The sequence below is a fragment of the Pagrus major genome, chromosome 21 (genome assembly GCF_040436345.1).
Source record: "Pagrus major chromosome 21, Pma_NU_1.0".
Lineage (NCBI taxonomy): Eukaryota > Metazoa > Chordata > Actinopteri > Spariformes > Sparidae > Pagrus > Pagrus major.
The window spans coordinates 28,423,048-28,439,005 of record NC_133235.1 but is presented as its reverse complement, the minus strand read 5'-3'; the positions used below and the strand labels follow the sequence as shown (position 1 = coordinate 28,439,005).

Below are 15,958 nucleotides of genomic sequence, written 5' to 3'. Positions count from 1 at the left end.
GGAGAGGGAGAGAGAGAGACATTGGGTAGGTGGAGTGCTTCAATAAGCAAGTATGAATATATACGATTATGGAAGAATGGCTGAGGAGGGTATTTAGCGGTGAAATCAGTTGAATAATGGACTCTTTCTCTCCATCTTTTCCAAATCTCTCCTTTAAACTACCTGCCGCTCTCTTTTGTTTCAGAGCCCAGAACATGTTCCGTCAGGCCATGCGCTCTCCCGTCATCATGTTCCACGTGGTGCCGTCATCGATGAAGTCCCACTACGAGCAGCTGTCCCACGCCGAGAGGAACCCAGCGTACTCCTCGGGCCGTTTCAGCCCCGACTCCCTGAGCGGCAGCACCGTCTCCGGCATCGACCACACCCCACAGAGGATGTCCCGGCACGGCTCCCAAACTCACCCGCACTCGCATCCTCATCCTCATCCTCACCCTGAACAGACTGACGGCTACCCACCTATGAGTCACCCGGCAGTCTCCGCAGCCAAGCCTCCGACAGGACACACCCACTCGCCTCAGAGGGGGCTTACGTCGACGCCAACAGGAGGATTTACCAAAAAAGTGGGGAGGAGGCTCAACATCCAGCTAAAGAAAGGTAAAGTGAAACAGAAAAATACTTAAGCTCCCAGAGAGACGATGTTCAGGTGGAACTAGGGGTGTCATGATCCAAATCCAGGGTGTTGATAGATTTTCAGCTCAAAGATGATTTGAGTTTTTTTTTTTCTTCATCCCAGCAGTGACGTCTATGCCTTTGTTGTAAAGATCAACAGATGATTGTTTTTTCCCTCTGACAGCTGTAATCATTTTCAAATTTTTCTTTAAAACATAAAAAGGGGTATTTTTACAACAAGTTTGGCTTGATCTTCTCGGCTTTTTGCAGGGTTAGGCAAGTTTAAATAATATTCACCAAAAATCAAGATTCCAGAGTTGCACCGTTCAGGCATTCAAAAGTAATAAAAACAAACAAACGATAGAAATTCAGTTTTATACAGAGTTCAGTTTTCTCAATTCTGCCCTTAGTATACGCTAATCCCAAACAAATCTATGAAGAATATCTGAAAAAGCTGGCAGCTGATCGTCTTCATGCACATGAGATAAGTCCCTCGAAGTGTCGTCCTTGAGTTATTGTTATTTGTTATTTATATATATTCGCACGCAAGTCAGCGAGGTTGGAGAGAGCTGATGATTGTAATTCAAATCTCATTTCAAATGATTTTCCATTTTTGAATCACAATCGTGACACCCGTAGTTGAAACACATTGTAACTCGTCTGACGTGTTGCAATAGAAAGATTGCGGTTGGTTGAGCTCTTGCAGGGCACACTTTCATTACAGTGGATGAGTACTTTTTTTTTAAACATGCATGTTTATGAGGAGACAAACTTAATCTCCTGCGACAGGTAGCCAAGGAGCTACAAGGAATATAGGGAAAAGGTTACAGTAGTAAATAATGAGACACCTACTTTTATTTTGTAGGATAGCCGGTCCCTCTCCCAGTTCTGTGATGGTCCAGAGTGCACCTTGCGTTTCTGTCTTATTTCTGATAAACATGTTTTGAACTTCTATTTTGTGAGAGATGCTTTATTGTTATCGTAGAAAAGAAAACATCTCAGTCCCTACATGATGTATTACATCATTTTGTTTTTGAAGTATCATCTTATTGTTTCCAGAGGGTCTGTGAAAATCTTCTCTCATACTTTGCATTCCTCTGGCTTTCAGAAATGAGAGGGATGCTTTGTCTGTTCCCAGCGTCTCCATTCCAACTGAATAAACAGGCAATTTCCTCGTCCCTGGCACATCAAAAACAAGTGTACGAACAGTTGGTTTAGGAATGGCGCAAACATGGAAGCATGCAGAACGTGAATAATGATGTAACAGGCTTAAAAACCATCCAGTTTTATCCATTGACTGTACAGAATCTGGGTGTGGAAACAGAATGAAAGGCGATGCTGGGAATAAAACTTTGGGGACATCTACTCTGTATGGGCTTTGACTGACAGCTGGCACAGGTGGTGCAAACCACTGCCAACAGGATACCAGGTGTCGGTGCCAGGTCTCAGGGCCAGGGAGCTTGTTGCTAAGCAGCCGCTGGTCCCCTTGTGCTGTCAAATGCCACAGCGAAGAGTCTGACAGGGCTGCACCATATGCCTGTTGAAGTTTTCACCCAAATCGGTCCCCTCTCTTATGGCTGGAAGCGGGCCAGGACGTATAAAACATAAAAACACCCAGCTGGTTGTTGCATATTCCATCCGGGCTGATGGTAATCTCCACTTCTTCCTTTGTCATAGTTTATTCTTCTCACTCTCACATCCCTGCTTAGTTATAATACCTACAAAACACCGCATTCTGTACTTGATATTCCAGCTCAGTCGAAGATGTTATCTTTCCTAATTCCACCTTTTGTTTGCCGTTGTTGGAGCAGACACTTGCAGGGATTAACAGCGACTCCCAAGAGGCCGTTTGGGCTCATCTGTTTTGTTTTGAGTACCGACTTTAGCCCACGGCTTTGAGCCCAGATTAAACTCGCGTATTGTTTATGTGCTTGAATCAGACACCGGTTTCCTCGCAAATCCCGGGGAGTATCAGAATCAATCAAACAACCCCATTCTGCAGAGGAAATTGCTTAGGTATGTCTTAATCAAGCTAATGGGAGTTTAAAAAGATCCTCCTCTCTGTTTAAAGCCAGGAACGCTCTAAGCATTTACCGGTGAATATAATACCGCACCTCGTCTGCCTGCGGGAAGTTGATTGGCTCATCAATGGAGGGGATTAGTTAGAGGATGTGAAACAGAATAGCTAAGTGTTCTCCTGTTCTTTTGCATCAGCTCAGTCAGACACACAGCGAGGATTAGGGCTGATGTAGAAAGGACACTCAATATTGTTCTGATATTAACTTAGTTCTACAGTCTGACACACACACACTGTCATTTGGCAAGCTAAAAAACACCTGAGTGACACCTGAGTTACCCATCCACCACCACAGGCAATGCAATATATTCTCACCGGAGGTTGTTTTTCAGTTTCTGGCTTCAATTAAATATCAGGCAGAAGTATGAAAAGTCTTCAGGCTGAACTTACTTACTGGCTCCATGTAATTGCATAGTCCAACTTTTTTTTTATTCTAAAAGAACTAAGTTGCCTCTCCTCACAATATGTCCGACTTTAATTGTCCACTCTAAAACCATACTTGAGCTCTCTGCTGACAGGAAGCAGGATTTCTCTTCATTTCCTGTATTTAAGTTGCTTAATAGTAGGAAATTGTTTGTTTGTCTGACAGGATTATTGATGATCTGAGATACAGGCCTGTGTTTCCTAATGGTTCATAATGATACACTCCTGAGGGGTTGCAGGCAAAAAAACTACCAAATGTACACAAACAAAAAAATCCCATCCGCCCACACAGACAGATTAATAAACACAGACAGATTAGCAGCAGCTGGAGATATTGTATTGTCGGTGCCAGGTCTCAGTCAGAATCATTAGGATGTTCTCTGCAGACAGGTAAGACTGGGAAGCTGGTGAAGTAGAGGTTACTTGTAGGTTGTGTAGTTTTGTTCGTTGCAGAAAGAATAGCTCTCATGGTATTGCTTAACGTTCAGAAGGGAAGAAGGAAAAACATCAGTAAAGGTAAATTAAAGCTAATTTGATCCTTCTGTACATTTTAGACTCTCCGTTCTCTCAAAGATTAGCATCATCCAGACAGTTACATGTCATGTAGGGCAAATCTGCAATACTTTTACTTTAGCGGAGACAAACATTTGCAGATGTAGATGCTCGTGCCAGAGTTTCATCCATGAAATTAATAGCAGAGGTTTTAGGCAGCGATTGGACCCTGATGTCGACATCAAAGTAGTTACTTGATGACTTGCTTCATGTGTTGATGTCAAAGTTATAGTTCCCCTGTTACGCTCATTTTAAGGTTCATAATTTTGTTTGACAAAAACACATTATTTTTCTCATATTGTCCATTGTTGCAGCCCCTTTAATCACCTGCTGTCTTAGTGCTCCACTTTAGTGCCTGTCTCTTTAAGCCCCCCCCATCCCAAAAAGCCTGTGATTGGTCAGCTCTCACAGGCTCGGGCAGGACACCCACCTCTTCGCCATGTTTCTGTTTCAGCTTTGTCGGTGATTTTGACTATATTGAGTGTGTAGTTGTGACATCACAAACTTACAGAAATCCTGACGGCTCATTTGAAGGCACGGTTTCTGATTATGGGCTGTTTTGATGAGTGTTTTGATACTTTTACTGTATTTATATAACTTGTAGATGTACTTTATAATCAGATCTCATTTTCTACAGTATGAGACCTTTAATCATTTCCTCTGATATTAGTAGAGGCTGCCTTTGTTTAAGGTGAGGCAGCCTCCTCTACTATACATTGCTACAGGCAAGACAGGTTTACTCCTGAACACTAAAAATTTACTCCTGGTCAGACACACTGCACTCTGACATCTAAATGTCTTAAACACTTACCACTGTTATTGCCTGAACCTACATCACCTCCAGGAGAACCATGCCGGCTGAATATGAAGTTATTCACAGCAGCTTGAGCTGCAGGGTTGCAGATGTAATAGAGGAGCCTGTGCCTCGAGATAAAACCAGATTCCATCATAACACATCCTCTCTCTTCGTCCCACAGGTCCTGAGGGGCTCGGCTTCAGTATAACATCACGGGATGTTCCAATCGGCGGCACGGCACCCATCTACGTGAAGAACATTCTGCCTCGGGGGGCTGCCATCCAAGATGGCCGCCTCAAGGCAGGAGACAGGTTGCTGGAGGTGAGAAAGAAGAGTGATACTTAACAGAGAAGTTCATGTATGTGCAGGAGCTGATGACTTATGTAGTGTGATGATGATTTGATGGTAAACAAGGTGATCGTGGTGGTTTTGCTCCAAAATTAGATAAAACTCCAGTCACAAGACCCCACAGGTACAAATAGAAAAATACATGTTTGATTTAAAGTGTAACTAATTAATTCATCAGATAACTTTTTTTTAAATATAAATCGGGCAACCTGGAATTAAATCAAAGAACATGTTTTCATGCTTCATCTCGTTTCACAAGATGGAGCAGCTTTTGAAGTTCAGTTTCCCCACATTGCTTACATTTGCATAAAGGATTACACTCTGCGATGCTACATTTACAGGGCTGTTGCACCGGAGTTTGAATCCTTTGATCCACTGGTTTATTTTTCACGAAAAGATTTCTTGAACTAGTGATGAAATCACACAACTACAACTTCAGCCATGTAAAAAATATGAGGAATTGCTGCATTTAAAAAGAAAAATGAAAAACATTGCAGTCAGGTATTGAAATATTTCACCTCAGGCTCAAAAACTAGTAAACATGTTCACTTATAGATATCACCATGAAACTCTCCTGCTTGTATTGCTTACATTAGGACATTATATTTTGTGTTAATGTTTTTTGAAACTTTGTGTTTAAATATGCAAATGATGCATACATCTATTTAAATATGCGCTCTTTTGCAAACATTTCCATACCAGAAATATGAACGTTGGATAACACCAGGTTCAAAACTCTTGCGTCATTTGGATGATATTTGAGTCAAAGGTTTTTACAGCGGGAACTTTGGATTTCTCTTTTTTATTACTCCTTAAATCAGAAAATTCTGTCAACAGCCATAAAAATCAATTTTTATTTATAAAATATTGCATAAATCAGACTATGAGTCATATATGAATAAGCCAATCTGTAAAACCCCTCCAAATATAGTTAGGAAGAAATCTGGAAAGTTTAGTCTGTGTAAGTGCTCCTGAAGTGGAGATATCTGAAGTATGAAACAACACTTATTTCAAGATAACAGTCCTTAATTAAAGATAATTAAGGACATTTTTTAGTAAAAACACAGTACCCTTTAGCCCTTGCAGGATATTAAGGAACTTAACCCAGTCACTTGTCTCCCGTTCAGGTGAACGGTGTGGACCTGAATGGGCGGACTCAGGAGGAGGTGGTGTCTCTGCTCCGGGCCACACCCATGGGCGGGGCTGTGGGGCTGCTGGTTCTACGGCAGGAGGACACTTTCCTCCCCCGAGAAGTGGTACGTTTTGTCATTCTCCACCTCCCCTTGGAGCCACTCCTTCAAACTCTTCATCCTGTCAGCATCATGCATTTCACATCATGACACATATGCAGTCCCCTGATGCGTGGATAAGCGTGGGTTATGGGTGTGTGTGCTCAGGCAGACGTGCGAGAGTGTGTCTGCGTGAGCTCCTGTGCTGTCACAAGTGCAGTTAATCCCCGCAGTGAGCGCCGTGTTGTCTTCTCATTTCCCAGCTAACACAACACGCTAGCCGAGCATGCAGATTGATTGTCCCGCTCCGCCGCTGCACTCCTCTCTATTATCAAACTGCGGCTAGCCTCAGAGGGAACCTGTGGAGCTCAATCTTTTCTCTTTATCTCCTCCACCCTCTCCTCTCACTTTCACTCCGTCTCTGTCTTTGTGTATGTGTCGCCCTTCCCTCCTGGTCCTTTTCATTCTCATTCACCCCTTCCCTTTCTTCCTCTCGCATTGCTAGGTTACCTTCTCAGTCTCTGTATTTCCATCTCTCTCTCGCTGTGTTTTGCCTTCAAGCTGACTTACTAGATTGATGGATGTGGGGATGAACAGACAGACGCAGGGCAGGTAGTAGGCAGAGAGTGAAAAACACACTTGGCTTGAATATCAATCAGGCAACATGCTCACACATTACACTATACAAACAGCGGTACAAATCTTTGTGTGCTCTACTGCTGTCACTCAGTCCAGACCGATGCCATTCACAGCTTATAACTTCAGTGATTCATGCAAACCGCAGCTAATTTAGTTGGTACATTTACCGCAACTGTTTGCTTTTCTCAAGGTCGTGTTTTTCACATGGTGCCAGATGTTATACTTAATTATCTTTGCAGAAAATCAGGTTTGATGTCACTGCACACCTGGAGTTACCTCAAAGTTGTTGGATAAAGAAGTGAGCGTGTGATGACCAAGATAAAAAAAAAAAACAAGGCAGCAGAACACTGTAGCTTAAGTGTAGTGTTTTTCAGAAGAGTGAACAGTGAAGGCAGTTGGCGAGCTTTAAATCACGATGGTGTTTACTCCACAGCAGCGGTCAATGATTCTCTGCTATCTCTATAGCCGCACTAGCTGGCTTTAACACACGCCTTATCGAGTTGTAACATGAGTTATAGCACCACACAGCCCTAAATCCCCCCTCTGTTGTCATAAAAATGGTCTCTCCCGGCACCCTCAGCAGTCACCGTGGGCCATTACAGGCACACGCAGCCATTCGCTAGTGAGTTCTGTCAATCAAATGGCTGATTGGTGACAATTATCACAGTAAGAGATGCAGAGGAGGCTATTGGCTGGAAGTTTGATGAGAGGATCTGCCACACTGGTCGATACTCATCTTTAGATTAGAGCCCGGCTTTGAGTCCGGCTGACTCTGCGTAGTTGGTAGTTAGACGGCAGGATTTATTTGATCTGTGTTTATCAGCTGTAGAGGGTGGAGAGGGTGATGTGAAAGGGTTGAGATGGGACTCGAGGGAGATGAGGCCCAGTGCACAAAATGAGCAGCTTCAGTCTTAATCCAAAGCTGCGAGCTTGGCTAAGCATGTTCTCCTGGGTTTAGAGATGGGGGGGGACTTAACAGCATGTCAGTTAGCAGAAATATAACGACGACATGCTTTACAGTATACATCAATAAAAATATAAACCTGGACGGCTAAAATGAGCTTAACCCAAACAGAGCTTCAAGAGTAAACAGCGCATTTTCTTGGCACATAAGTATGAATATAAAGTGTCAGTTACTTAGGCTTTATTTATTAAACATAATGCAGCGCGATGGAAAAATAAAGTCAACAGCTGTTGTATCATTTGTGCAGCGGCCACGTGCAGCAGGTATAAAACAAGAGAAGGGCTTTAACTATGATTATTTTCATTGTCGATTTATCTGTCGATTGCTTTCTAGATTAATTGTGGAAAATTGTGAAAAATGTCGATTAGTGTTTCCCAAAGCCCAAGATGACGTCCTCTAATGTCTTGTTTTGTCCACTACAAAACAGTTTATTAGTTTATTTTCATAGAGGAGTAAAGAAACTAGGAAACATTGGCTTTTAAGAAGCTGGAATCAGATAATTTAAACTTTTCTTTTAAGAGAAAATACTCAAACCGAGAAAAAGTTGACGATTAATTTTTTATAGTTGACAACAGCCAATAGTTGCTGCTCTAAACAAGAGATCTCTTTGCTATTGGACTGTGAATCGGTCAATCTGTGTTATCGCTCATCTGAAACTATATCAAACTTGCAAATAACATATGTTGAAATTAAAGTATAAAGTATAGATATAAATATGCAGAACATATAGCACAAGTATTCCTTCAATATATTGAGTTTGACAGCCTATGTATAGCCTGAGAGGCCAAACTCAGGGCAAAATGTTTAAAGATCCCTGCTCACCAAATAAAAGAGTCTTTTTCGAAGCGGTGTAGCTGAGATTCAGTGTATAATGATTGGAAAAACATCCGTCTTGCGGTTTATTCATCGATGAATATTGCAAAGTTCAGAGTGTGTGTGAGGGTGAAAACAGTCCGTGAAGCGCTGCCTATTGCTTATAAAGCTTAGTGCTCAGCTAGGTCACTTTCATCTGGTGAAAGCAATCTGGATGGGCTGAGAGTTTCTGGATTATGACAGCCGGACAGGAAGAGGACACCGGTTAGAGACACTATAGACACGCCGAGACGGTAAAATTGTTGGGAGGCACAAAATTGGATTTCGCCCCCCCCCCCCCCCCCCCCCCATCCTCGTCCTCAGTCTAAGTGACAGCTTCAAAGTTTGTGACATTTTGTCCTTGCAAACAGTTTTATATTTTAAGTCTGAGTACATAATAACCACCCATCTGTCTGAGATCTATCATTTTCAATACCCCTGCATGCCCATTTATTCATCACACTGCTTTCCATTTATCCATAATTTACCCCTTCCGCAGCTTCATGTGTGTTCAAATTTTCACTGTTCCTGTCAACAAATATTTTTTTCTTGATTGCTTCTTGTTTCCCCCCCCTTCATCCTCCAGAACGCTGAGCCCCAGATGCAATGCCCCCGAGATGTGGTAAGACTCCACCCCGACACTAGCCTGCAATTAGACTCGCCTCCCAAAACAGCCTCTTCCTCCTCAACCTGCTCCTTTATTTAGCCCGAGCTCCCCTCCGCATGGATGCTATTAATCTCTGCTCGGAAAAACACGTGTCGTTATCGCCCAGTTGGCATTAAAAACAATAGCTTATTGCATGCATTCAGGGTCCACTTGTAAACTAGCTGGTTAATCAAAGTGCAAGTCACCAGTCATGTGTACAAATATTAGTCAGTAACACTAATTTTAATCTTCAACTAGAGCTGCTCTAACACATCACAATTTCATGGTTCGTGAGTGTGGAGTGTCGAGGCTGTGCTGCAGAATAATTCGCTCCATCACTCCCCTCAGAGCTGTATTTGTCAGCGAAGGTGAGAAACACACGGGGGTTTGCTTTATTTGTCGGCTCTGGATAAGGTTGTCAGTCTGGCCTTCTTGCGGCAGGCTCGCTCTGATATGTGAGGTGAATAACAAACAGTCTGTTTAGTTTGTCTTTTACTTTATTGAGGGGGAATATGCAGACGGAGCTGTGCTGTGGCTGTCTCGGAGCCAAAACGTGCCCAGAAAAACTTTGACAGCTTTCGACATATGACGCCATCTGCAATAGAGGCACTTGACATATATAGACTAATATATCATATTCATAAATACCCAGGCGATGGATGCAAATAAACATTGCAACAATAAACCTAATGTTGGGACTGTACCCTGCAGAGGCAGCAGATGCAGTTTTTAGTGTGAGACTCTGCCTTCTGTAAAGAATCAGCTGTCAGCAGGATGCACCGTATCTCCGACTGTTACAATGCGGTCTCGATGGCCTGAACGTCACACACACACACACACACACACACACACTAAAAGGTTCTCCACCACAGCAGCTGTTAAAAGCTCATCTGTCTTTACTGCACAAATTAAAAGGCTATTCAGATTTCCATAACTCTCCATTTACACAGCGAACTTGAGCTGTAATTTAACAACCGCAGACTTCGCGTCTTCACATCTGGCCGCACCTTCAGGTTACATCTGGCCAAGTGAGCGTGATTGGTTGCGTTTTTTTTTTTCGCGTGGCGCATTAGAAGTGTAATTGGCCAGTTAATTTGATCGGCGGTCGTACCTGCCAGCTGTGTCGATGAGCCTCATCATCAAGGAACGTTATGGCAGGACGTTGTGGATTATTGTGACTGCAGCTGGCGCAGCTCACATGCGTATCCTTCCAACAGCTCGCAGACAAAGACACCTGGGAGTGGGCCTTCTACTGTTATTGTCTTGTCAAGTGAGAGTTGCCAACTCTGGTAAATGTCAAATTATTAATTGGCTTGTTATAAGCCACCCTCGGCAGCACCGTACTTTGACATCCTAAGGTCCACTTCCAGAGAGAGATAACTTCAGAAATCAGAATTTTGTCCTTTATCTTTTATTTTGTCTGCGTTTCTGGTTCGATCACCGTCTAACTCGTGTGTAGGAGCCCTGTTTGAGTTAAGCGTTGTCTCTTTCTGACAGTATTTAATGGAACTGATAAAGACAAATCTTCCTTATCATAATTAAATTAGATCTAGACTAAATGCATATATATTAATGTAAAAGTACACCTTTAAGTGCACCTTTAAGGATTTAGGGAAGTAAAAGCAGCTGTTTTGAATGTCTACCTCCCTAAAAATCAATGCAACCACAGAGACGCCTGAGCAAAATGCACCGCGGCCATGCTGTCTCCTCTCTCCCCCATTTTGTCTATTCTTTTTCCCTCCCTTCCCAATTCCAAACCTCCAGATAAGTCTCTCCTCCTCACCCATTCCCGGAACATCAACCGCCATAATGGATCCAGTGCCTTTCAGATGTTATCTGTTGTCAGGCGCCTCATTTTAAACATCTTGCTGCCAACAACAACAACAGCAGCAGCAGCGGCACCACGATGGTGTTGAGCTTTAGATGCAGGGTGTGGATCTAAGAGAACTGTCCAGCTTTTAATGGACAATTATCCATTTTCACATCAAAGATAGTTTTCCAGTAGATGATGAGAGAAGTTGTTGTTGAGAGGTAGGGCGGGAACCACTGATTATTTGCATTATTTATCTCTTGGTTATATGTTGGATCAATTGATTCTCTGACTCTTAACACTTTCAGAATATGGTGAAAAAGGCTAATATATAGGCAGAAGGTAATGCATTCATAATATTTTTTTAATTTCCTAAAATGATGTAAAGCAGAGAAAAGTGACAAATCTTCACATTTGGGAAACTGGAACCAGTTAGCCAATTTTGGTTGATTAATATATAATAACTTTATAGTTCAGACTCTATGAAGAAGGACGGCGTGTTTCAGAGTTAGAGCCATTAAAGTTCAGTGAACTATAATTTGTTGAGCAGCATCTGTGCAGAGACGAACTGAATCCTGACAGTTTACACAGTAACAATATGCAAAGATACCTGGGTAAAGATAAGACCACACATGGCGTGCAATGCACACAAAACACAGAACTGCACGAACACATTATCATACTGATAATAGACTGTATTATCTGTGCGCATACATTAAACTAAAGTGTCTATTCAGGCGGCTCGCATAAAGAGAGTTGATGTAGAAGTCGGAGGTGGAAGAAGAAAAGAGGGTTTCAGTCGAGGTGAAATGCCTGAGTTCAGTACATCTGATGATTTCGTTATGAAAATAAATGTAATCCTTCTGTTTTTAATCTCTCTGTACAGTAAAGGAAAGCTCAATTAATATAAAACAAAGCAAATACAAGATATTATGTAGACAGCTTGTAGACCTGCAGGTTTGCCGGCACTCCAGTCGGGTTTTTTGAGGTTGGCACGGCATGACTCATCCTGTGAGAGAGAGAGAGCTCTGTCGAGGGTTACACGGCAGGCAAAATGCAAGAACTGAAGTGGAAAAAGCACTCACTTCTTGAAATCGGTCCAATGACCCAAAAATGATCTGCGTTTTTTTACAGCAGTCCACTAGAGGCTGTCATTAGTTGTGTGACACTCAGTTTCACTCTGTTTTATTCGGGGCTTTCGAGCATGTGGGTGGCTCGAAGTTTTGCTCATTCAAGGTTTTTTGTTTTTGCTGCAACGAAGCTAATCTCTGCTGGATTCATTATCAAAGTTGCCAATGTTTAGGATCATTTGTGTTTCTTTCAACCGCTCTTCTTCTTATTTGCCTCAGATGTCCCTCATCACATCCCTGTAATGAGTTATTAAGTCTCTATCTGAGGGGCTCTTGTGTCTAACCTGTTGACTTTGACTGCCCCCTTTTAGCATCCGAGGCAGCCAGCGACAACCGGGAAACCCCATTGGCTGATTGAGGTAACTGCTGCATGACATCACCAGCTTGGGTCATTATGCTGCATAGGGAAAGAGAAAAAAAAAGCATCGAAGGCAAATGAGATACTTCGGGTGGCTTCACAAATAGACTGGGAGTCATTTAAGCAATTCATTGCTTTGCCAATGGTCTGTAGAAACAAAGCACTTTGTTGGCTCTTCTCTGTCTCTTTCCCAGCTGCTTTTATTCCTCTCTTCTCTTTATTCTTCATCGTATCTCTCTTGTTTCTGTCTTTGTTATCTCTTCTTTTCACTCCATTCTTCCTCTCTTCCCCTCTCTTTCTCTCGCACACACACTTAAGACACACTTAAAGACGCAAATCCTCTTCCCCGCACCTGGCTCCTACAATAGAGTGCTGATCAAAGGCATCCGTCTTTACATGCCTGCCCTGATAGTTCCATAATGGGCCCATAACGTGAACATTCGGCTCCATTGTTTACGCCATTAGTCACACAGGCTTATGGAAAATTACTGCAATGCTATATTGAAAAGCCATCAGCAAGCAGCGGCGGTAATGCTGCAGCAACGCCGTGCCAAGATGCTATCTATCACACGCGCGTGTTTCCTCTCCTCTCCGCGCACTAAGCTGTTATGAAACGGCAATCTGTTAGCACGTCGTGGTGTCATGATGTACGCTTTCTCGATGACATGATATAGCGCGCGGCGTATCTGAACATGTGTTGGCTGTCGATGATGCAGCACATATTGTATCAGAATGTACAATATTTAAAGTCTGTGACAGGTCTGTAGGTGTGATGCATTGTGTAGGATGACTTGTCACAACAATCAAATACAGCCAACACATCATTTTCATTAACGCAGCTTAATTTTCAGTTCAGTACAACACTGTCACTGTATGGTAATCATAAGCTTAATACAATATTAAAAGAGCATAATATATTATAACTAATGAAAAAGAGAAATGTCTGTTTATCTAAGGATACAAACTCTTAGCATAATGATAAATTACTCAATGTGGCATAATTATCACATCATTGCCAGATCATTTAACAGCAAATAAGAGTCTGTTTATGCCACATTTTATTTAAATATCGATGCCAAAGCATAAAGACTATGTTTAATGTATTATAGAATAATATACATTATTCTGTATATCTTTCCACTCAGTGTACTGGGTTTTTGTTAGGGAAGAAAAAGTTTGCTTTTGCCTCCTTGAACAATAATAAGACTGAAGGACTTTGATTTAAGTTACTTTTACTCCATTGTATGCTGCTTTTATGATACCTCACCACTCAGGCTGCACAGTTTATCAAAAATGTTATCGAAATCACAACATTGGCAATAGTTTTTGTGATGATGTCTTGTTACAAACACGTTTAAAAAAGGACAAAACATATATGGAAGTTGATATAGAAGCAGTTAGGTTTGTGGTCATGGTTTCAGATTGTCTTGATTTTAAGTGTGTGTTGACGAGAGTTGGGCATTACAGGAAAAAGGCTGACTTGTGAAACTTAACTGCTTCGGGTGCATCATAGCATTGAGTTTTAAACATAACAGAGAATCATTATAAGAGTTACATAACGTTGTATCATTATTAGCACTGTAGGATAGCTGCTGTGATTAATGGCTGCAGCCCTTCTGCAACAGGCTCGATGGTGTTTTCCGTGTTCTGTAGCGGCCCGTCGGTGACACATACGAGTCAATCAGAGAGGGCCGTTCTACCGCAGAACAGGCTCTCCGGCTTAATTAAAGTGATGTTTCAAGCTGCCACCTGGCCCATACACACACAGACACACACACACAACCACACACTCACAGTATACAGTTACATAGACTATACTTTACACATTACAAACTCCAAAAACACACGAGCCATATGGCACACTTCACGCAAACACCTCAGATTGCGCACACACTCACCACTCACCACACATTCACACATAAGTGTACTCACACGAAAGCGCACACGTACGCGGAGTGACACGGAGCAGCTGCTGGCGTAATTGCTCGAGGTTGGATGAGGTTATAAATGGTTTCTGGTGGGTTGTGGAAGCACGAAACAGAGCGAGCTACATAATGTTTGACTGTCCAACAGGGAGAGGGAGCTGGAAAGATGGCAGGTGATTGGTTTTGGATGGAAAGTGAGAAGTCGATATGTGTGTGTGTGTGTGTTTATTAATACTTCCCATACATGCTACAGTCGTCGAGTGTCAGTGGTGTGTGTTATGATATGTGTGGTGAGTGCACATGCTGTTTTGTGTGTTTGTACTGACACAGACCTGCCCACACACACACACACACACAGACACACACACACACCTGCCTTCCTCTCTCCCCGCATGCTGTGCCAGTCTCGGCTCCGTCGATCGCACAGGTATTTGATATTCATGGTCTATCAGCATGGAGCTACAGACAGATGCGTCAGAAAGAGTGAGAGAAGAGAGAGGAGGGGAGGCGAGGGGGAGGACGAGTGAGAGGGGAAAAAAATTGAAGTTGTAAATAGAGGAAAAGAGAGGGAGAACGAGGAGAGAAGGGAGAGGGGTTTTGGCTCGGTACCACGGACCAGAAGTATGTGTGCAGGTGTGTTCACGTACCTTTTGGTCATATGGTGTAGATGACAAGGAGAGAGAGGGATGAGGTGGGGGGGCGCAAATGTAGTGATGGAAAGTGAGGGAGGAACAGGGAGAGCGAGTGAGTATGAATAAAAAGAGGTAGATCGTGCTACAGTAGGCAGCCAACAATGCTCTCCACGCCCGACTTCCCTCGACCAATTACACCCTTCACTGCCTCCTTCTCACCTCCCTCCCTCTCTCTCTCCCCCTCTCTTTCTTTGCCACCACTCCTTTTTTTTTTTCTTTTTTTATATCTAATTCCCCTCAAGCGACTTTTCCACATGCCGTCAAATCGACAGGTTTGTTCGGCCAAACTTGAGCTCGCTCGCTCGCTCGCTCGCTCGCTCGGCGACCTGCTAATCATTTCAGGGACTGCAGTGGAGAGAAGTGTGTGAATGTGTAAAAAAAGGAGGGAGAAGAAAGTGGAAGAGAGGGTTTGACTTTGAATTCTCTTAAAGCTTAAGATTGACTCACTTTGTAGAATACAAAGAAGAATGGAGGTCCTGAGGCTGCGAGACCTACATTAGATGTGCAAAGTGGGAGAGGTTCAAGGGTAGACGGCAAGTGAGAGAGAGAGGAAAGAGGGAGAGGGCAGAAATCAGTGTTATAAAGAAGTGGAGAAGGATATTTGAGGGTAGGATTGCGTCCTTTCTAACCAGCTAAATCTTAAAATGCAGTTTGCTAAAATGTACCGATTCCATTTTTACCCTCGCGATACCTGGACTTTGTCTATCTGTCGATGGATGTCCTTAATGTTTACACAAGTTGCCTGCCGTTTGTGGATATTAGCTAATTTTACAGTAAAAAATCTGTTAAGTTGCAAACAGTTGTGCAGGATGTTGCTAGGAAGTTGCAGGGTCCCGTTTCTAATGAATAAATTATGTGGTATCAGGCTGACGCATACACTCGTGTCCTCGCATACTGTATACTGATTC

General features: G+C 42.8%; 1 protein-coding gene across 4 annotated transcripts in view; it reads left to right on the top strand.

Annotated features, from left to right (window-relative positions):
• pard3ab (par-3 family cell polarity regulator alpha, b) overlaps positions 1 to 15,958 on the top strand; it is a 246,778-nt gene that overhangs the window by 123,750 nt on the left and 107,070 nt on the right. For 3 of the 4 annotated variants that reach the window (XM_073491060.1, XM_073491059.1, XM_073491057.1), the window contains 5 exons: positions 185 to 594; positions 4,639 to 4,778; positions 5,933 to 6,061; positions 9,076 to 9,111; positions 12,387 to 12,434. In XM_073491060.1, the coding sequence (XP_073347161.1) occupies positions 185 to 594; positions 4,639 to 4,778; positions 5,933 to 6,061; positions 9,076 to 9,111; positions 12,387 to 12,434 (763 nt within the window). The remainder of the gene's footprint in view (positions 1 to 184; positions 595 to 4,638; positions 4,779 to 5,932; positions 6,062 to 9,075; positions 9,112 to 12,386; positions 12,435 to 15,958) is intronic. The other variant, XM_073491058.1, reaches the window with a different exon arrangement.